This window comes from Chroicocephalus ridibundus, chromosome 5, assembly GCF_963924245.1.
Source record: "Chroicocephalus ridibundus chromosome 5, bChrRid1.1, whole genome shotgun sequence".
Lineage (NCBI taxonomy): Eukaryota > Metazoa > Chordata > Aves > Charadriiformes > Laridae > Chroicocephalus > Chroicocephalus ridibundus.
The window spans coordinates 9,051,108-9,073,431 of NC_086288.1; the positions used below are offsets into that span (position 1 = coordinate 9,051,108).

General features: G+C 37.8%; 1 protein-coding gene across 5 annotated transcripts in view; it reads left to right on the forward strand.

The window, feature by feature from the left end:
• Positions 1–22,324, forward strand: part of LRBA (LPS responsive beige-like anchor protein) — a 414,612-nt gene that overhangs the window by 342,206 nt on the left and 50,082 nt on the right. For all 5 annotated transcript variants that reach the window (XM_063335812.1, XM_063335808.1, XM_063335810.1 and 2 more), the window contains one exon: positions 14,368–14,535. In XM_063335812.1, coding sequence (XP_063191882.1) covers positions 14,368–14,535 — 168 coding nt within the window. The remainder of the gene's footprint in view (positions 1–14,367; positions 14,536–22,324) is intronic.

Consider the following 22,324-nt stretch of genomic DNA (forward strand, 5'->3'; position numbering starts at 1 on the left):
GTGTTTCTTGTAACAATAATGAAGTAGAGAATAAGAATAAGGTAAGGTTCTTTCCGAGGAGCGCTGCCTATTTTTTGATTCTCACAGTTTTCTAAATCATTTATTTCAAACCCGACTGTAGTTGGAGGGCAAACGTGTAACTGAATCTGGAATCGAAACCCAAACATTTGATTAAATAAAATGGTAACTTCCTGAACCTTCTTCAACGAAGGTGTAAGGAAAAATGATCTCCATTCAGTTATCCCATACATCATTATGGAAATATATGTGGCTTTGGTGATTTTTGAGCGTAGGGCAAAAAAAGACATTTCTATTCAGAAATACAATCCACCACAGTCATAAGTAACCGAGGCGTATAATCTTCCTAATGAATGGTTTGATGAATAACTGTTTTCCATTTGCCCGCTATACCAGTCCTGAAATTGTCCCATCACCGCCAATTTATTTTATACGGGCATAATATTATATTGTGTTGTATTTTGTTACAATACGGTGGAAGAGAATTGTGAAGAGAGTGGGAGTCAATCATTAAGATACACATTTTAAGCAAACATCGGGTCTCTTCTTTGATTAACAGGACTGCAGTAACATTTATACATAGTATACTCTTACATTTTGATTGTATTTCTGGTTCCTTTTCTTTATTTGTGAGCTAGAAGTTCTTGGCAAAGCTGAATATACAAAATAAATGTAAACCACACTGCAAGGATGGGTCCTTCAGAGAGCAGGACAGAGAGAGAGAGAGAGAGAGAGGAGAAAATGATTTAATGCAATAATGATTTTAGCTATACACAGGCATCCCTTTTTTGTCTGGATTTGTTAAATTACCTGACGTCTGCATGTGTAATTTAAACAAAATTTTGTTCTCTAGTCTTTCTTCCTTTTGAGCTATCTTCTCAAGGAGAAGGATGATAAATGGAAACATAAACATAGCATGAGAATGTGAACTAGTTCCCAAACATTTCAGTGGTTTTTATAAACAGCTGGTCATTGTTACCTTTTGCTGGATTACAGTTTCCTTTAGAACAACAGTGCTCTTCAGCTGCATTACAAAGTTGATTCTAAATGTTTTCGCATAGTTGCTTAAAGGCTTTAATGTTTAAATAATGGTTATATAATTATACATTGTTTAAACAATTAGCTTTTAAGTCCAGCAATAAGCTCACTTTTTATACACATACTACCAAAAATGATAATGAAACTGCATTTTAAAGATATGAGCTGACCTTACTTAGAGTGAGCAACGATAGTTTAGGGACATTTATTTCAATTTTAAAATTTAGTTTTTAACAGGCTCGTTTTCATTTTGAGCACGAATAGTGATTCCTGCCATTCTCCTCGGTCGCCCCCTGAACACAGACATGGTCAGCAGCAACTTTTTCTCCTTCTGAACCCTGTTTTCAGCGTTCCTTGGGCATTGTGTGCCCTTTGCTCTACGATACGAAGTGCCAGCTCGCATCTCGCTGGTCCGCGCAGGCACAAAGGGTTGGCTGAGGCTTGAACTAGTGCGCCTTGGAGGGGTAGGATTAACATCATAGCCTGTAAGCTGTCCCCTAAGCCATCGTGGCAGCTGTTGATTTATGTTTTGAAACAATCAAAATAACAACAGTTGACCCAATAAATTTAGATACCGCTTAGTATTTTAACTTTTAAACAGTCTCCTAATATTTTAGGTCCGCTATTTTTGCTTAAGTCGTGATTTGATCGCCTTTTAAAAATAACATAGAATTGCATTTTTAATCTTCTTGAACTGCATTCATACAGTGATTAAATTAGGGATTTTTTAGACGTATAACAGTTTACTACAGTAGCAGAAACTCCAAGGATAAAAAAAAATCACTCCTCAAAAGTTAAATACATTTTATCTATTTTATAGGAGCATTTCAGAAGTCGTATTTTATACCCGAACTACATTTTAATTTTAGATACTGTACATCTTTAACGACTTTCTAATTTATACAATTTTTGTTTCATTGTCAAAACATTTAATTATATCATGTCTTGAAGGTGTAAAGCTGTCAAATAAATCAGAGGCTCGGTATAAACATTTGGTGAATTGCTTTTGCTACCATACTGTAGTTGTTACTGGGCAGTTAGTGGAACTTTTTTAAAGCATTTACTCAGCAGGTACAGGACAACACTGGTACAATGAATTGCTGATTGCTTGTAAAACAGCAGGTAGTAATGCCCTCACTCTTTGTAATTCTGCTTTGTAAAATAAAGTGGCAAGATAGCGTGGCAGAGAAAGCCAGTGTGCAGCGAATATGTTTCCTGCCTAAGGGCTGCTGGAGATTGCCAATCCCATTTCCAAAAAAAAAAAAAATATGTAAAATTGTTGCTGTTTTCCATAGCGCAAAAACCGAAGTTCCCACCGCTAGAGGGAATGAACCGCGTCCACGCTTCGGAAAATTTGCCAACACGGGCATGAAAAATAGAAAATGCAAAGGCTGGATTTCTTTATGAAGGCCTTAATAGTTGCATTGGAAAAAAAAAAGAAACAAAACAAACCAACAAAAAAAACCCAAAACAAAACAAGAAACCGATAACTTGCAGGTGTCTTTAAAAATGTTTAACATCCTATGAAAAGTCTTCTTCTTTTAACCAATATTTTGTTCTGGTGTTAATACGTACTACAGGCTCCCCAAAGTGGGGTTTGGATGAAGTAAATTAGTTCTACTTTGAAGCTTTTTTTTTCTCCCCCTTTCAGAATGAATGGGGAGGCCCTTGAATGAAAGCTGCTTTTCATTAGTGCCACCACATACCTATTTGAAAGGAAGAGCTCTTTTAGCACATACAAACACTGGAGTAAAGGAAAGCTTCCTTTTTCTACCAGAAGACCATCGGCTAAACAGCTCCTAGCTTCTCTTTCCAGTCAGGTGGTTTCCAATCAGAGTTAATTACTCCAGTCATTTATTCTAATCACCCTCTTCGTATGGCCAGCAGTACTCTGTCACGGGGTGGCATCGTTTGAAGCCAGTTAGGTTTGAAAGCCACTGCAGGGTACTTGAGGCTCATTAGCGAGGCCCCTCCATGCCTGGCTGTGGATATGCTCCCTGATTAACTCCCCGTGCCCCCTCCCCTCCTCCCGCCCCAATTAACTCTTGCCTTGCTGCTTGCCTTTTGCTTGCGCGGAGGGGGGAAGGAGCGGCTGGGGGCGGCCGCCGTCTGCGGGCGCCTGGCAGCCGCCTGCGGCTCCTTGAGGAAACCCCAGAGGGTTCCGCGGGGTGCTGAAAAAGCGCTTTTTTTTTGTTTGTTTGTTTGTTTTTGTTTCTTGCAAGGAACGAGCGGTTGCGGCAGCGATGTTCTGCGGGGCTCTCCCGCTGCGGGAACATCCCCCCCCCTCCCCGGGGCTGCCCGTCCCGTCCCGTCCCGTCCCGTCCCCCCCAGGGCTGCTCGGCGAGGGAAGGGATGGGGCTGGCCCCTGGCCTGTATCTCGGCATCAGGCCGGTTGTGTGCTTAATGCGCCTTTTTTTTTTTTTTTTTTCCTCCTCTTTCCTTTCCAAATCCTACAAAAAAAAAAAAAAAAGGTTTCTTTGCTGTTTGGCATATAACTGGCATTAAAGAAAAAAAAACAAACACACACACAAAAAAAACCCACAAAAAAAACCCAACCGAAAAACCACCAAAAAACACCCCCAAACCACCACCCCCCCCAAAAAAAAAAAAAAGCAGCTTGTCCTCCAAACTAAAGGCCAGAGTTGAAAATCCAGACTTCTTTTTAAAAGCGGTGTAAATTTGCCTTATGCCGTGCCGATGGGTGAACTTCAGGCTTAGGTTATATCGCTTGGGCTAGGTACGTAAAGCCCTCGCTTGCAGTTAACTGCTCCGTTGTGTGGTGGTGATGGTGAGGAACTCTGGGGACCTGTAGCTTTCCTGGGTAGGGTCAGGCCAGTGTGGTTCTCAACAGCCCTGACTTTGAGGCAAGGACTTGATAGTGTCCTTGTGCTCACCTTACTCTGGGTAAGAAAGCTTGCAGGCCCTAGGTATGGGATTTTTATTTTAAAAAAACCCAACTATTAGAATCTTCATGGTTGGAAAGGACCTTTGAGATCATCGAGTCCAACCATACACACACCACCATTAGTTTTACTCTTGGTCAGCCTATGTATTTTTATTCAAATGTTATTTGATTAAAACCTTGTAATTCGGTTGTTACTACTTAAAAACATTGCGCAACGTTGTGTTTGTTTTGGGGGTTGTATTTTTTTTTAAACTTGTTATTTTTCCATACTGGGAAGTGAAGTCATAGATAGTTGCTTGCTTGTTTGCCCTGGAAAGAGCAAGTGCTGTCTCTGGGACTTCAGCCTCTGAATTAAATGGTTATTTGGAACATGGAAGTTAAATACTGTTTCATTGCAGTATATTTTTATTTTATTTCTAAATGTTGGGGGGTTTTAGGCTGTGTTCTTTAAAGAAAAAAATAATATTGTTGATATAAGGGAAAATTCTAGGGTTTTCTAGCATCTTATTTAGCTTATAAATGGAAAAAAAAAATCATTAAAATGTTAATAACTGACCATATGCTTTTTCAGCATATAACTTCTGAATGTTAATACTATCCATCTCCTACGCCCTTCCCACTAACACGGTTCACGGCAGAGTAATATAAAGGTTATGAAAAGTTTGCTCTCAACTGGCTACAGGATGTCTGTTGCACTTGGAGGTGTTTACGCCTCGATTTCCTGACCATGCTCAATATACTCAATATATCACTTGTCTTTCTGTGTACAGCTGTCATAGTGGAAATTTGAAGCAGTTTAGGTGAAAGAAAGGAATAAAATCTAGAAGAAATTACACTATCTACAAGAAAGCGTTATGAGCAAAACTAGTTGAAACTCAACATGCAATGCTTGATGAAATTAGAATAAAAAAGAGAGATTTTGCATTTTCTAAGGATGGACATTTTAAGAAGTAATTTACAGATATAGTCCATTTTCAGTTTGATTTCTTTCAAGCATTCAACCAGACTCCTAAGAGCTCTCTGTTCTGTTACAAATTCCAGCACTAGCCAAACTACTGCCAGGGAGCAGGAGGCAGCCCAGGAGATCCACTGGGACAGGGCATGACAAACAGTCAAGAGTAGGGCAGTGTTCTCCTTAATCAGGAGGCTGTGGAAGTTCTTGTCCTGGGGTATTTGATAGAAGGTGAGCCGCCCTGAGCACCAGTTCGTCTGGATTCTGACTTCCTGGTAGCTTGCTTACCAAGTGTGCCAGAACAAGATGTTAAATGAGAATCTGCTGTGTTTGGGCAAGTTTGCAAAAGAGCATTTCGTTTTCCAAATGGTATCTCCCACAAATCTGATTTTTCTCTTAAATGTTGAATATAGAAGCTGATAACGTCTTTGATGCACAACTTCTTCCTTTCTCTGTCATTTTTAAAGTCAAATAATGATCTTTGTCATTCCAGTTAAATGCCAGTTTTAAGGAGCCTGATGTCCTTGCCAAACATACCTTGTATTGTCATCCTAAGCAACCACTCAGAATGTCTTTCTAAAAGATCAGGGCTTCACTGTTCATAATCATGGCAGGGAAGCAAATTCAGGCTTATCTGTGCGTGTTAGCCCCAGAGTGGGTTGCACATTTGTGCCACGTGATGATATAGTGCTGTTTCCTATTTTTGTAACTGTTTGATTTATTCAGATGTGGTACCCTAATTGCCTTTGTAAATCTTGTGTTCTGTTCTCCAAAAGCTCTTGACTGCTTCCTATTCTGTGAATTAGCAGGCAAGTCAAACGACAAGATTGAAATGACTTGTCTGCCTGACTTGCATCTAAAGTGTGTTTTAAATTTTAAATTCCTTGACCTTTTGTCATACCATTTCCTAATCTTAAACAAATTTTTCTAGAACATTTTTTTCCCAGAACTGGCTTCAAAGACAAATTAGATTAGTCTCTACAACTCTTCTAAGATGTTTGCTTGTGCTGTTTGCAGTGATTTGAAGACCATGTGTTTGCAACCATTTCTGTCTCCTCTTACATGCATACTAATACTTGTTGATCATCACGGTTCTTGTGAATTGCAGATACGACTGACACATCAAAGCACAGTATAAATGCTGCGAGCTGTTGAAACGGAGTGCAAAAATAAAGCAACAGTTGACTTTTGGGGCTTACAGAGTAAATCAGAAGGAAGAAATGTAACTGCAGTTTAGGTGTAAAATATGTTAAAAAAATCATGAGTTTCTCCCAGTTTGGTGTATTGGGCTGTCATGAACCAGACACTATACGTAGGCTTAAACTTTAACTTGAGGATTAAATGGGATGGTGGTACCCAGCCTGAAACTTAATATGAGAGCCGTTTCAAGTGTAGTTTTGTCTGTGTTCACATAAACGTTTTTTGCATTTTGATCATGCAAGTTCAGTTAATGTAGCAGATATTTTCTAAAACTTCATGACCTACACTGCATTCACTAAGTTTCGCCATACGTTACAGTACGATTATGTATTCATTTAGTGTAAGCAAGCTAAAACCCCATCACTGGGTACATGTACTCTAATCATAACACTTCCCTGAATTTCAGAGTTTGGCCTGTTTCTAGCTTTAGTGAAAAAGCTTATTCAACCGCAAAGCAAATTTTACATGGTTTAAAGTTTTGTAGTGTGTGTTTTGCACTTCTCTCTTAACAGGAAGGAATCTGTAACATGAAAACGTGAATCACTCTTTACCATGACAAATGCCCTTTCGGAAGTGTGTAGGACCTTTCCGTTTGTCTTTGGCTAATACTTGACATTCGGAAGCAACTCTCATCGTGTTGACAAGGCTCAAGGAGATGCCACGCAGAAGTCCCTCGGCTGGAAGTATGCAAGTTAGCTGTAGTGTTAGAAGCAGTAGACCTGCATTAACCTTCTGAGAGGAAAGTTACGTTAGCTTGGCAGCGCGGGATGCTGACACGATGGCACAGCTTCCCTGCCAGCTCAGTCAGCTCCATCAGCGCACAACACTGCAGCGTGAAATACAGTCGTATCTTGGGGGATTTGTGTGTTTAGTGTTTTTTGTTTTGTTTTGTTTTGGGTTTTTTTTAACACAAAGCTTCATTTAAACTAATTTGACTGAGCCAACTGTCAGCTGTGTGTTTAACAGCCTGTGCTTCCATGGGTAATAGATTCCAGATCCAGGCTGTCAGTCTTCATGCAAACAAGTGCTGGAAGAACTGGGAGAGGAATTGTTGAATTTGAGGGAGGAGGGAGCTTCCTGCCTCCTTTTGGTGCTGTGTCTGAGGATTTTCAAAAGGGATTTTCATTCACTGTCTTGGCCTCGGGATGTTGCTGACTCTTCTGGAGAAGAGAATCCTTTAACAACCTAGCAGACATTTTAAACGTGGACAAAAAATGGAGAGGGGTGGAATGGGAGGAGGTGGAAATGGCGGAGAAATCAGCACACCTTGTGGTGTTATAAATACTTGCTTTTAGCCATATCTGTAGTAATAAATGGTTATGGTTTAACCAGTTGTGGTTAGATTTTCTGTGTGTCTCCGGGGAAGGACAAATACAAGTCACATACATCAGTATTATTACAGTTATGGGTAACGATAGCCATTTGTGTGGTTCCGCAACTGTAATTAATTATCGCTTTTATGTATTATTTTTCATGTAGGGGAATTTAATAGAGACCTCCTGATCATTTTTGTTCCTATCACAATTCTTCTGAGAAGAAATCAAACAATTAGGAAGGGGCCATTCTTGGTATGCCTTTTGAAAAGCATCTGTTGGTTCGTGGAGCTAGTTGGCTGAGACAGGTTTTGCCCACTCTTTTTTTTCAATGGGGAAGTTAGTATTGTCACAACCATGTCCGGTGGACTATATGAGCAAGTGAGGTAAGCCAACATGTGAATTTGTAGTTCATTAACTGTTGAGTGCTGGTGTGCACGCTCGAGGAAAAGGATATACCAATTACATTCACTGTGGGCAAATCAGCCCCTATTCAGTGCGTGACATTGTAACTACACTGCTCTGGGACCCGTGTTGGCTTTATTTAACCTGTTTTCAGTTTCTCTGCACTGCAGTGTCATCTTTGGAAGTTTGTGTTTTTAAGTTTAGCTCTCCAAATGTTCTAACAGCCGTATGCTTGGGTTGTCTTCTAAGCCTGAAAGCCAGAGTGCTTTACTTCACCTTCCTGGGTTGTTCTACTATGAAGGCTGTGGAATTGCTCACAGGAGTAAAGATAAACAGCTGTGTAAGTGTTTTCACTGTTGGCACCTAAGCTAGATGTCTAAACTTTGAAACTAAATGACAAAAATGCAACATTTGGTCTGTTTATCTGTATCCTGTACATGGAAAATTGCAGCAATTTTGCCTTAAAATATTGCTCGCAAATTTGCAGATTATCATGGATATACTAAGAAATTTTTTTTTAAGGGTGATCACTGCCCTTTATGGAAGGAGTAGCTTTCCATAAGAAAACTCTTCAAGGCAAGTTTCCATATTCACCTAAATCTTTTATTCCTGGCACCTAATGATAGACATTTCAGTTGAGATTAAAGCCGAATTTCAAAGGAAATGTAGCTTTCATTTTATAAAATACATAACAGCTGTCTGACTTATCCGTTTAAACTACAAAAAAACAGTTGCAGAGTGAATATAGAAATCACCAAAAGACGCAAGAGTGCTCTAGATTTTTAGTGAAACATGCTACTAACTCACGCTTATTTTGGTCATAAGTGCATAAATTCAGGTAGAAGTTTGAGTCACTAGATTCCAAAATAGTTTTTGTTGTTCATGTGCTGCTTAGGTAGAATTTACCTTGCCACAAGATTCTTTTTCATTAAGTTACACCATTACACAAATTTTCTCTTTTGTCATTACTTAGTGTTAGATACAGAGAAGTCGAAGGAGCAGAGGAAGGGAAGTTTATCTTCCAGAGATCTCCTTTGTCTGAGCTTCTTCTCAGATTGTTGATACCCTTTGTTCTATAAGATCAGACATCTTCAGCAAACCATCTGAGTTAAATCTTTTTATTAAGATTATATTTTCCAGAGTTCTTTCTCTATTTTATCCTGGTATTGGTAACCGAGTAGAGAAATAAAGTAAAATGCTAACTGTGGTTATAACAGTAATGAAGAATACACTGGCAATGCACTTCTGGAACACACACAAACAAAGGAAAAATGAGATAGTTCTTATAACGTAAGCTGTAAAGTAACTGTACACTTTCTGAAGTATTTCATGTTTAAGACAAATTGCAAAATACAGTAAATAAAACTATATGCATTTGCTTGGAACATTTATTTAGCAAATTAGAAACCACCAAGCATGTAAACAATTTTGATGTCCATTTCGTCTTTTTGAAATTTGCATTACCTCATGCAGAACTCGGGAGTTTTCTCCTTAGTACGTCCGCTGTCCTCCTCCTCCTCCTCCTCCTGATATCTTCAAGGCAGGCTTGAGTTCAATATCTTTCGAATAGCTTTCTATACTTTTTTTTTTTTCTTTCTCAGATGTCTACCCATGTGATCAAATAGTGTTGCCGGTGAAAGTGTGTTTAGTAATTTACTTTTAAATACTGGTGGTTACTGAGAAACCTCAAAAGATAAAGCCAGCACTTCAAGAGTTAATATGTTATTAGGAGGACAGGAAATCTGGCAACTATTGCAGAAACTAGACCTAATGGTGCACACAAACAATTTGTCAGTCTTGGTAAATGTGAATAGCTTTCCGCAAAGTGGCTGCTTTTGCTTTGTTTGAACAGCCTAAACTTTTCCTTTTTGGACTTTAAATCTTAGAAGTGAAATGTGATCCACATATTGAATCAAAATAATTTAATTCAAAACATATTTTGATTGGAACAAGGTTGACATGGAAAGAAACTCTAGAATAAAAAAAAGAAAAGTTGAAAGGACTTTCTATCATATATTTAGCAGGAAAATTTGAAACAGTTCTAATTAGGCTGAAAAAACCAGCCTTCTTCATTGTAACTTACAAAGGTCATATATCAATGTTAAAGCAGCATTACCAACTTGTGTCTGAAAGCCTGCACATGCAAACATAATTCCAGTTGTTTGGTTCTCTTGGTTTTTGTTGGGGGTTTTTTTGGGTTTTTTTGTTTTTGTTTTTTTTTTTTTTTTTAAATGTATGTGCACGCAATACTTCCCAGCCCCAATATGTGCTTAGTTTAAAGTAGCTACCTGGTACTGCAGTTATGCGGGTGCTTCGTTGTGTTCAAGAGGAGTATTTTTCACGTTGAGTTTGTGTTTGTGCTAAAAGTGGGTGAAATCCTAAATCATGCTTTTCTGCTCATCCATAAATGTTTTTGAAATGGTATGTAAAAAAAGAGACTCAATTACTTGAAGTGTTTCAAAGGAAATCACTTACTTCAAAGAGGAATTAAAATATTTGGCCCATTAAAGGTAATAGGCAATTATTTGTACTTGAGATTTGTAGTTTCTTACTTGCCAGTGTAGTATATTCCTTGGTGGTTTTTGTTTTTTGTTTTGTTTTGTTTTTTTTTAATTGAGTGAATGGGAAAGATTATTCATGTAGGAGAAGCAGTTTTGGTTTCTCATCAAACTTTCTACTTTCATTTTAACTATACGAAACACATTTTGTATACACTGGACTTCTTTTCTGTCTTGCCGATAGGAGTTACAGGCACGCTTTATGCTGTGCTTCAAAGATTGCTTTAATCAGCGTAGGAATAAGGCAAGCAAGTCTGTGGTCTATTTCTGAATAGCCTGATAAAGAATAAATATCTATGCTGGTGAAAGGAAATACAGTTAATCTTTTCATCTGATTTCAGCATTTGAACATCCCAATCTCAAGCACGGTATATATTCCTTTTTAATAGACATAATTTCTTATGCTATATGTCATTACATAATCTAAACCAGAGAGAAAAGTAGAGGGTAAAAGCCAATAGTAGTCACTTTAAAGATACAAATCTTGATTCCAAGGGTATAATCTTGTTTGGGAAAAATATATCACAATAAGTGGATAGAGTATTTATACTGGAAAAAGGAAAAATCTTTCCTAACCTGCTAGTTTTATGTTTTTGTCGTTCCCACCATGTTTTACCAAATCATTTGTATCGGTATTAGACTGATAATAGTTTTTGGTTGCTAGCAGGAAATTAGTCTCCGTTCATTCCTTTCAGAAAACAAAGCAGAAAAAGATGCACATAAAATAAGGAATTTCAGAGTCCTTCCTGAAGTAGTTTTGGTTGCTCGTGTTTAGTGACATCAGATTGTGCGTTTGAAAAATATTTGTGAATAAACTAACATTTCCTTGTAAAAGCAAAGCTTCAATTTGTTGATGTGTCTGAAGCGTTTCTACCTCGGGAATGGAGAAATGAAAGTTACTAATAGGTGTTTGTGTTTGACATCTGTATACTGTACTTTTTAGCATATCTCAAGTGCTTTAGTCTCTGCCTAATAGATCTCATTAAAGAAACAGATATCAGCCCCAAGACAGTTTGTCAAAGTTAATATGAGTCCCCGCGGACAGAATTGACAATTTGTGTGTGGCTTCACGTGACGGTCTTTTCACGGTCTTGTTTGATCCTTTAACAATTGGGCATTAGTCACTGATTTATTTTACAATAACTCAATAGGATTGAATATTACTGTATTATGCTGGACATTTTAGAGGATTTTCTTGTTTTGCACATTTTCCTCAGAGCAGGCAGTAAATGATGTACTTGCTCTGCTGCGGGAGTGCTAACAATTGATTGGTTTGCTTTAAGAGCAGCATGGGAAGGATGTTAGTATCCCATCGCTGCATGCCGTATTTAACTTGAGCCTTAATGAGCACTGGCTGTCCTAGATGCTTAAGTAATCCTAAACGCTTAGCATTTGATACCCTTGGTTTAGTTTTGCAAGAGGTAAATGCTAGCAGTAACATTTTTTAATAAAAAAAAACAACCTTGCTTTTTAGAACTGGGTAGTTACGCAAATTGGAACTTTTTCACTTCTAAGATATTTTTTTTAAGGAGTACCCATACTTAAATAGTCTGTACCAGTGTGGCTGTAACGTGCGTCACACGTGCTGGTACATTCTGTTGTTTTCCTTGAAAGTCTGCTTTATTTTTTAATCATTAAGCAGACTGTTAACTATTGTTCCTCCATCGATTGTGTCATAGTGTAAGCACTTCCCTCCAACCAAGAGCTTAACTGTGAACCCGAAATGACAGGCAAGCTTACTTGGCCTTTGAATTTGTGTGCCACGTTTGGTCTGTCCTTCAGGGTCTGGGGTGTTGGTGCTGACTGTAGTCTTTTTTCATTTAGCCCTTTTATTTGTGATTTGGCAAATAGGAAAGAAAATATAAATGGCCTAATGGGGGGGGGGGGGGGGGGAGAAGAAGAAAATTATGTACTTTTCAATCTGTATAAATTACAAGTGTAAATAATTTTAAACTTGAAAAAGAGAAGTAAATTCAGGATGGCTCCCACCCATTCCATGAAAAGGCAAAGAGTGTGTTTTAGTTTTGCTTTTTTAAGAAAAAGTCAGATTAATATATCTCTTAATCTGAGGAGATTGCAGAGTGATATTCCTTTGGTAATTCATGTCCAAATGCTTTGTGAGGGTAGTATGACCCACTGGAAATCTAGCTTTTGAAGAAAAGCGAAATGTGAACAGCCTCTGCACCTACTAAATATATATATATATATATATATAAAATCACCAGTTCCTAACACTATTTTCCCTGACATTAAATAGTTGTAATGATAACAGTAAGTATATTCTAGGGTTAAATTTTTTTTTGCAGGATAGCAAGAAAATTAATTCCTATCATTGTCATTTGCTGAGCCCTGTAGAATTTTATGGCTGCACATTGTAGTATTATGGACACTCATGAGACTCCTGACTGGTTTTATCTTATTAAACAATTTTGAAATCATTAATTTTTAATTGGCCTGCTTGTGGTTTTTTATAGTTTTAATTGTGTGTCTGTGTCTAAATGTTGGTTTGTTGTTTTTTTTTAATTTAAAAAAAAAAAAAAGAAAAAAGTAAGAAAGGAAAAATCCTGTCTAAGCATATATGTTCTAAGGTCTTTCCATACGATCATCCAAAGAGGTACTATACTGTGTGGTAATTCATTTTAAAGAATGCTTTCAACAATTCCGTAGCTGGGATTCCTGATAAAAATAATAATAAAAAAAGAATGATATTATGTTGAAGATATGTACAGGTCTTTTCTTGATTGAAAGTTCTAATTAAGTGAATCGAGGAAAATTAACTGAAATTAGCTGTCAGAAAGTCACATTTAAATGAGTGATGATCTGGTGTGGCAGTAAACATTTAAATGATATAAATTGCCATTTAAGTGTATGGTTTAATGTTTGTCATGCATTAATATGACATGAGACTGCAGTGACAATCAAGCAGCTTGCTCTAATTTGAACATATTTAGGGCTTTTGTGTGGAGTGCACCACACAAATTAAGACAATTGCTGTTTTTATGTGTCAATTTAAATGTTGTTTTCAGGCATCGGTTAATGAAACAAACCCATCATTTTTGTGTGCAAATTGCAGAGTGATTTCCTCGGTTTTCAGATTAATTTTAACTTCCTCCGCTCAAAATTAGGAATTTCCTTTACAAGGAAAATGCCATTTGTTTGGTTCGATGAAGAGGGTATCAGACTTTGTTATGTTGTTTCATTTGCTCATTCGAATAAGAAATACATTAGATCCTCTGTATAAAATAGAGAAAGCAAATTCTGCTAGTGATTGAATCTAGATGAATTAACTCTTTAGATGACAATGACTTTTAAGTTATTTTGTACTGCATGTAATACTGTTATGGAGAGATTCATTATTGTTTGGATGCTTTTGTCTTGGGGATTGGGTTGTAACTGGATAACGTCTTCAGAAAAGTGGCTTAATCATTCAGCATAGTACTGTTTCTGTATAGGTTGTATAAGAGTTATATACAAGAAATGCACAAAATTCATAGCAAGTTGATATACCAGCACGTTAAATAATTTCTACCCTAACATCCCTAGTTAGTTCAGTTTCTCCGAGTCTATCAATCTTCTCTCTGTCTGTCAGAATCAGATTATCGTGCTCTTATTATTCACCATGCAGATCACACAGAAAAGCACAATTTCATCTTGAGAGTTCATAAACACATAGCCCGGCTGTCCATAAATGCAGAACTGCTTTTTCTGTTATTCCCGCTATTATAGGTGAAAAAGCCAGGTCTTCTGGTCAGCGGGAAGTAGAGCAGGGCATGAAACACTGGCGTCTATCACAGGACCCACCTTTCTTTTGGGTAGAATGTCTAAAATGCTATTATCAATTCTCTACTTAGACTTTTTAAGGTAATTTTGTGCAGTCTTCAAAAAATGCTCCGACTACCACTAGTGATGACAAACTCAAGTTCATATATTTTCTGGCAAACTCAAATTTATATATTTTGTGTGTGGTTTTTTTTACAGGCATTAGAAAGTGAGTTTGTTTCCTGCCAGCTTCACCAGTGGATTGACCTGATTTTTGGCTACAAACAGCAAGGGCCAGAGGCTGTTAGGTCCCTGAACGTATTCTACTATTTGACTTATGAAGGAGCTGTTAATTTAAGTTCAATAACGGATCCCGTATTGAGAGAGGTAAGTCTGTACTTTAAATATAGGAAAGGAAAAATCTTTGTTAACCGCTGCGGTGTTGAAAGTGTAAAGACTCCACGTTGTTCAAATCTTTGTGTTCTCTTGTGGTTTGGCTACAGGCCAGTCAAATGCAAGGTGCCCGAACGAGTCGTCACAGCGTGCAAAATTAAGAGAACAAGCATGCAAGTTGTTCTTAAACTTCGTGCACCTGGATTCAGCACAAACTGGGTGGCAATATAAAACTAAATGTTCAAGGATTGCTTCGGTTGCCGAGGGCAGTCATTTTGTTCACTAATACTGGATCTTAATGGCAGAAGACAGTGAGCCACCTTGATTAGGCTTGCGCTTTTGAATTTACTTTTGCAGTTTTAACAACTTTCTTTTAATACAATTCTGCATGCGTAGTACACGTCAAACACCATAGTTTTGTCGCTTCCATTATTTTTATTTGGCTTGCTATCAAGTTAATAATAACTTGTCCTATATTTTTCATACGCAAAAATAAATATTTAAACATTGGAAAGATCAGTAGTCTCACTCAGATGCAGGATCGTTCAGAAAAATCCATTTGCTAAAGTATCCCTTAGGATACTGTGGGCTTAAAGGCTCCTCCCTCCTCCATCTAAACAGCTGTATTTTTTAAAAAAGGGGAGGCACGGCGGGTGTTTAAAACAGATTTTTGATTGGTTTTACATCCTCTGTTCAGGCAATATATTGGTATCAAGTATAGCTGAAAGTATATTAATTATAGAATAAATGTAACTGGTACTTTGTTTTAAATATTCCGAGTCTCTGAGAACAAAGTAACATGAATGCTACCAAAAATTTTATTTAAAAGGGTGGCTAGGTGTATACCAACAGGGAATATTTGTGTAAACTGAAAGAAAACAAGAAGGAAGACATTTCTCCTTACAAATATTAGGTTTGAGGTTCACTAGAATTCTGGGCTAATCCTAGTTGCAGTATTTGTTATTTATTGCTTATTGAAAGAAAGTCTGAGATAAGCAATTATTATTTTAAATAAGACTTTTTTTTTTTTTTTCCTCTGTATGTACTGGCCATCTGACTGTTTGGGGCACCATGACAGGCCCCGTAGAGAAAGTCACATCGACATTATGGGTTGTAGCTGGCTTGCGGGTGCAGTGGGAAGGGTTGGGGGGTGTGCAGGGCATGTAGGGGTACACAAAAACTGGCTTAAGTCCCAAGAGTGATGGCTGGATGTCGTCATTACATGGGTTGCCGTCAGTCTGCAGATTGCATCTTGGACTGCTTTGAGCTAAAATATAGATGTTGCACATAAATACATTTAATTGAGCTAAGAGAAGAGATACTTGGCTTTTAAGAAAAATGTCCTCATCTGAGTTTGAAACAGTTATGACCCAATAGTACTAGATGTTCACCTGGCATGTTTTCATTTCATTGGTAATGTTTGTCCACTCTACACGGACAAGGAAATATTCTTCCTTGTAAGAGTATTTATTATGCTCTTGAAGTGCTAGGCTTAAGCATGAGCTGAAAAATAGACTAGGCATTGTGTGCAATTTGTTCTTAATTTTGGTATTAAATGAACCATTGTTGAACTATTGTTTATGAAACTCATAATTGAAGTAATACTAATCAAAAGAGCAGTCTGCCACACACAATTTTTATGTAGTTTTTAATTTTTCTAGAATAGTTCTATTATCAGTTTAACTGTGATTTGTTCCACTTGTGTTGTAGCCTGAAGAAAAGTAATTTAAGACCAGGGAAGTTACAAATCTGTCAGGAAGTGTGGATCATCTCAGTTAGAGACGCATTCACTTCGTACTTCTATAAATACATTAATCTATTTTGTTACCAAATCTTTGGAATTTGTCGTGTTTTTATTGTACTTCACTACAATGTTTCTTATTTTTGGGTTGTTCTATGCTCCCTGAAGTGAGTGGCGTATAAAAATGAAAAAAGGAGAGGGAGAATAGATAGCAGTGTTGTTGAGTTGGTAATAATGGAGTAGCTTAGCAGCAGCAGAATTTTGAAATGCTACTGATGGTGTCAAAAATACATGCTGATGAATGCAGGCAGCAGAATGAATGGTATCTTGGGGCACTTCCGTTCTGAGTTACTTGAAGATTGGTCCAATGGAATATTTTTATTTAGTATTTTTAAGCAGGTCAGTAAAACAGTAAAAACATTCCTCTTTCATTAGGTATCCCTTGCTATTTATGTCTATTTTGTAAAGCATAATTTTGTATGATGCAAATGTGTGTATATGCTTTGAAATGGTCCATATGATCAGCTCTGATATGATATTGACAGTGCAGAGATTTAACGACTATCATCACCAATGGTGAGTTATTCTGTTTTTACTTATAAGTAGAGATGAAAGTAATAAAAAATCTGTTTGTGTGTATATCTATGTGCATACTCATTCTATATCCATGTGCTAAATGAATTTATCATGCACCTTTGACAGCCTCACCTTCTTCCTGCTTACTAATCCATCTCCCTGAGGACCCGCGCTAACGTTCTGTACTGCTGAGCAGCTTCAATCAGCATTTATTTTTCTCCTTCAGTCAGCCTGGCAGGAAATATTACTTCTTTTCTCCACCAAATTCCTAGTTAGAGGCCAAATGAGTTTCTGATCTGGACGATTAACAGTATTTTTAGGCAGGCAGGACACCTCAGATTTAGTATCTGTTTATTAGGCAACTATTAAACCAGAAATTTTACTCTTGATTTCTTGGTTTCAAAGAGGATGCGTTTGGCTTTCCCCTCTCGATAAGGTTCAGGGTTTGGGTCTTTAAACCTTGACAGTTGTAGCAGAGAGTATATTTTTATTTTCCAACCTAAAATAAGGAGAATCTTCTGTATACTGTGAGAGTTGCAAGTTACTGAAGCTTTTAGGTATCATATGGAAGTAATAGCATATGCTTAAACCAGGGCAGTTTCTCCACGTAGATGGCCTATGCTAAGTCTGGACCGCATCGGTAATGAGAAGCCTCTGATGCACATGTTTCTGAAGTATCTTCACAGATATATGTATGGATATAGGTGACCTAACTCATCAGGAGAGGCCACACACAGAATAATAGTGGAAGGAACTGCGGAGTGGAGGGGTTTAGGTTAATGCAGAATTTCCTTAGGTCTCCTAAATGGCTCCAACTGGCACCTTTATTTTTATAGGCAGTCAGGTTATATATATTACAAGAAGGAAGCACTCGTCTAGGAAGGAAAACTACTTGATTAAAACCATATTCCACCTTTCTTTTTTTTTAAACTGAAAATGTAGAACTTTTACATCCTCTCATACTCCTGTGAACAATTTTTTCCTGCCATTCTTTCTGCCTATGGGAATAAAGGAAGTAAAGTATTTTGAAAGGACCTGACTGCTATAATAGAAAATTTTAAACTAAAATGCAAACCATGGGCCACATGCTACCTTTTGGCAGATAAACCCTGGGGAGTGCAAAGCTTGCATAATTCAAAGGCAAATCTCAGGAGGAGGGGAGTAGATCAAGGGAGCAGGGTCTGAGCCGCAGCCAGTGGGGGAAGGGAACTGCAACCAGGAGAAGCAGAGCAAGAGATCCTGTATAGCTGCTGGCATATCTCTGCACTGCTCGTCCCTGCAGAGACCATGCCTTCATCCTCCTCTTCTTTCCTTGAGCCATTTTAGGAGCATTGTCATTGACTCGGATCCTTGTACTTGTGTGTCTTGCTAAAGGAGGTTACAACTGCAGAGGGAAGTTGCTGCTCAGTTGACAAGCAGTAAATATCACATCTCTTTCTGGTGGAAAATATGGTATTTGCCAGCAGAGGTGTGCTATATGACTACCTTCTGTTGACTCGTTCTTAAACACGATGTTTTGATCCGTGGAACTCCCGGTCACAAGATCTGCCACGGAAGGGCTTTTTTGTTGCCTGTATGGAAGAGGCAAGGAGTCACAGGAGCACAGATAAATGTCATCCAACCGTGCTGGAGAGAATTCACAGGACCTTCTTATCACAAATTCTGCTCTCTTTTCGCAATGGCTGTCCAAGAATGGAAAAAAAAAAAGAAAAAAAAGTACACTTAGATCTAAGCCATTCAGACAAGCAACTGATTAAAAAGCGAAGCACAATCCGTAGAAAATAATTCGTATCTTGGACTGATTTGTGCGTATTCCATTAGTGTTTTGGTCAGAAGAACAGAAATTCCTATTGTCTCTAACATAGTGTAACAACGGATGATCAAGAATCTGGGATGCACTCGGAGTTCCATTTCTTCTCTGATACCCCTACGTAGCTAACGTAAATACTGGATAAGCATAAAGAAAACAGATGAAGTTAATAGCAGGAGGGCAAAATATTACTTGGAGAATATGTCATTGATTTACTAGAGGAACCCCTGAACCTCAAGAAGCGTACTAAATTTTGTACTGTGCTTATCCAAAAGCATCTAACTATATTTTTCAAATAATTTTTAAAATATCATCTGATATGATCTTTGTAGGCAGTAATTAAGGAAGACTGATGATTTGAAAATTAGCAATAATGGTTCCAAAAATACGAGAATATGTCCCATCCAGTTAATACCCCGCATACTTTGATTAAGTGATTTGCTTTCAGCCTTAGAAGATTCAGTTGTTTTGTACTTCTTCCTTTGAAGAGAAGGTGCCTTTTTGTTACATGAAGGTAGTCTGTTTAACATTAGGAAGCACAGCTTTCTCCATTCTATCGGCACCTTTCTTTCTACTGTTGTGTTTTATTTCCATATGAACAGAGGAGTTTCAAAAATTGTGAAGAATCAGCTTGGACATAGCATTTGGTATGTTATTTGAATGTGCCACTTCTGATTATATAAAGAGAGGAAATAATTCTTTTATTTTCAGTTTTAAGGCATATGGGATAAATTATTTTATGGGTAATAGCTTTTAAATGTTGCCCGAGATTAATATCTCTGGGTAAGTTTTATGCATCTTAGACCTATCTCTTATGAGTCTAATTTTATTTTTAAATATTTACAGTTTGAGAGACTTCTGTGCTTTCCAAAAGAAGTTACAAGGATGTTTAGTTTACATGACCCCAGTTCCATGACAGCAGTAGCAGATCTGATATCTTATCCCAGCGAAAGCATTTTTGGCCTCTCTTTTAGCTGTGTTCATGGTGGGAGTTAATAGCATATTTCAGCTCTAACTCAGCTGGAGAACTCTGACAGCAGTGAATCTTTCACAAAGTATAAACACGATTTGTATTTATAGCATAGTTAACATTTACTAAATAGTTGGGAAAACGATCAGTCTGTTTTTAGCAGGTTGGGCAACAGTCTTTGTTGTGGCTGCGATGAGTTTTAAAAAGCGGGATAAAGTGATTATAAAATACTGTCACAGAGCAGTAAATTTAGATGTGCTGAATTCAGTAAGTAATGAATTCACGCAGGCAAAATTCAAAGTACTGTAGAAACAATCTCTGACTCCTCTCTGGCCAGAAGTGTGTTGCACAGATGGCATGCTTGACGTTGTACAGCACAGTGTGAAAAGCCAAATAAGTGTTAAGGATTGGTCTAGTTTGGATTGCAAATCTGTGTTATTCCCTTATACGGAACCAGAATTAAGAATATATTTAAAGGAAGCCCACTGATTTCACCGCTAATGAGAGGTGCACTTGTCAACTGCAACCAAACTGGTGCCCTGTTTTTTTTGCTGGGAAGGTGTGCAGAGCAGAATCGCGTCGCGAAGCCAGGGCCTCCGATGCTGTTGTGGGCGGGCAGGTACCACTACTGTGTGAAATCTGCTTGTCTGGGCATCAGGGCTTTCCCGTGAAAAGATGAGTGTTTGCTTCTGGTAAAAGGAGCGTTAAAAGAACAGGAGCGCCATTCCTGTGACCAGTTCGTATCATTTACCTATTAATTCTCACATCTCGGCTCACACTGTGACCTCTCTGTGGTGGTGGAGTAAACAGGCAAAATGAGCATAAGCACGTGTTTGCTGTGATATCTGGTATTTGTGGCCCTTCTTTGATTCCATTCAGCCCAGAGTTTGACATGACAAATGGGAGTTTATTGCCCTTTGTCTTAACCTACGTATTTACTACAGTTCTTAGAAACAGACATAAAAGTATTCATCTAGGTTTCGATCCAGAAAAATGTTTGACCCAAGCGTTCTCTTTTGTTCTTCGTTACAGGATAGTTTCTAATCTTAGCTGGTGCTTCTGCCTCTCTATCCTGCAGGAAAAAGAATGATATTTTAGAGTTCATTAAAGTAGGACTGAGATGCCTGATGTATAAGGATTAAAAAAATAAAAATCAAACAACTGCTTTGTCTGGAGGTAGTAAAGCTTTTTGGAAGGAGGTAACTCATGTAAATTAGTTCTTCAGCTCCGAGTGCTTCCCCCCCCCCGCCCCAGCCCCTGATTGAAATTCAAAGGATAGAAATTTTCAGCGCAGTCAGTTCCCTCACCTCTTCTTGCTTGACCTGTCTTGTGGATCTATCAGAGGCAGAGAGGCCTTGAGACCCCCTGGGCTCTTTACATTTTCATTCGTGCCTGGCTGGTCAGTCTGAGATAGCTGACATATTTGTTGGCCGGCATGAAATAAGAAAGAGTAATCAAAAGTTAAACAAGGGATGGAAAAAAGTGATGTTCATAATCCTTCAAAAATAACTTTTCTGAATAGAAAGTATTTCTGTTGTTTTTTTTTTTTTCTTTTCCATATGTGGAAAGGATGAGATATACTAGTGTATAATAGCTACGGTTATCATACACTAAGTCATCTAGCCTGGAATCAAATATGCGAGTGAACAGGCTACAAAAATTTCATTATATTTTGCGTCATCAGCACGCTTCAGTTATTTGCAGGCTCTTTATGCAGTCCAGACAATATCTGTAGTGGCTTTCACAGTAGTTAGGAAAATAAAAATTTTTGTTTGGTGTGTTTTCATTGTATTTGCTCATTGCAGCCTTGGGTGTCTGGCTTGTTAATGTTCCCACTGTGTTTGCGGATATGGTGTGGTATTTACCTACCAAACTGTATTATATTAGTTATTAGTTATATTTGAACAGTAGCTGCTTCTTGAGTGAGAAAGTTTGAGGTCGTGCCGAAGGTGCTTTTCGTCAAGTCGTGTCTAAAAATCAAAGCTCAGGTAAACATTACAAAGTGATAACAAAAAGTTCATTCATTGCAGTAGAAGAATCTGAGGTAATATTGTACCCACCCCTTGAAAAGAGCTGGTCTGATCTTGCAGGTAATAGCTGTGACTTAGTTGATAGAAATTTATTTCTTAGCTTAGCAAAATGAGTTATGTGTTTCTGTTTCACAATTGTTGCAGACTCTGAAAGGGGATCACACGTGCCAGTTTAAAGACCTTTAAATATTGGATTTTTACATCAGTGTGTTAACCTCCTGCAGAGTGAAAAGTTTTCTTTTAATGAAGTTTTTTTTATTTAATAAGTAAAGATGGCATCAAAGTTGAAGAAATTCCATGGAACACTAACGGATTGGAACTGAGTGCTTTTTTCCAGAGGAAAAAGTTTTATGTCAGAAAATTTGGAGCCAGCTAAGTAGCAAGTAGACTGTGTGAAGGTAGCAAATTTTAAAGATTACGTTTAGGTACTTAGAGGAGTGAATGAATAATGCCAGAAATTGTTTCAAGGTATTGCACATGGCAATGCCACTGCTTTCTATGTGATTAAATGAAAGCAATGAGTTGCTCTCTTGAAATCTTCAGCTGCCATAGTGAAGAGAGACATGAAGCAATTTTGGTTTCGGTGCTCAAATAAAATTGAGACTGTTATATTTTTAAAACCAGGCGTAGAGCTGCTTAGGGTTTTGCTTGTACTG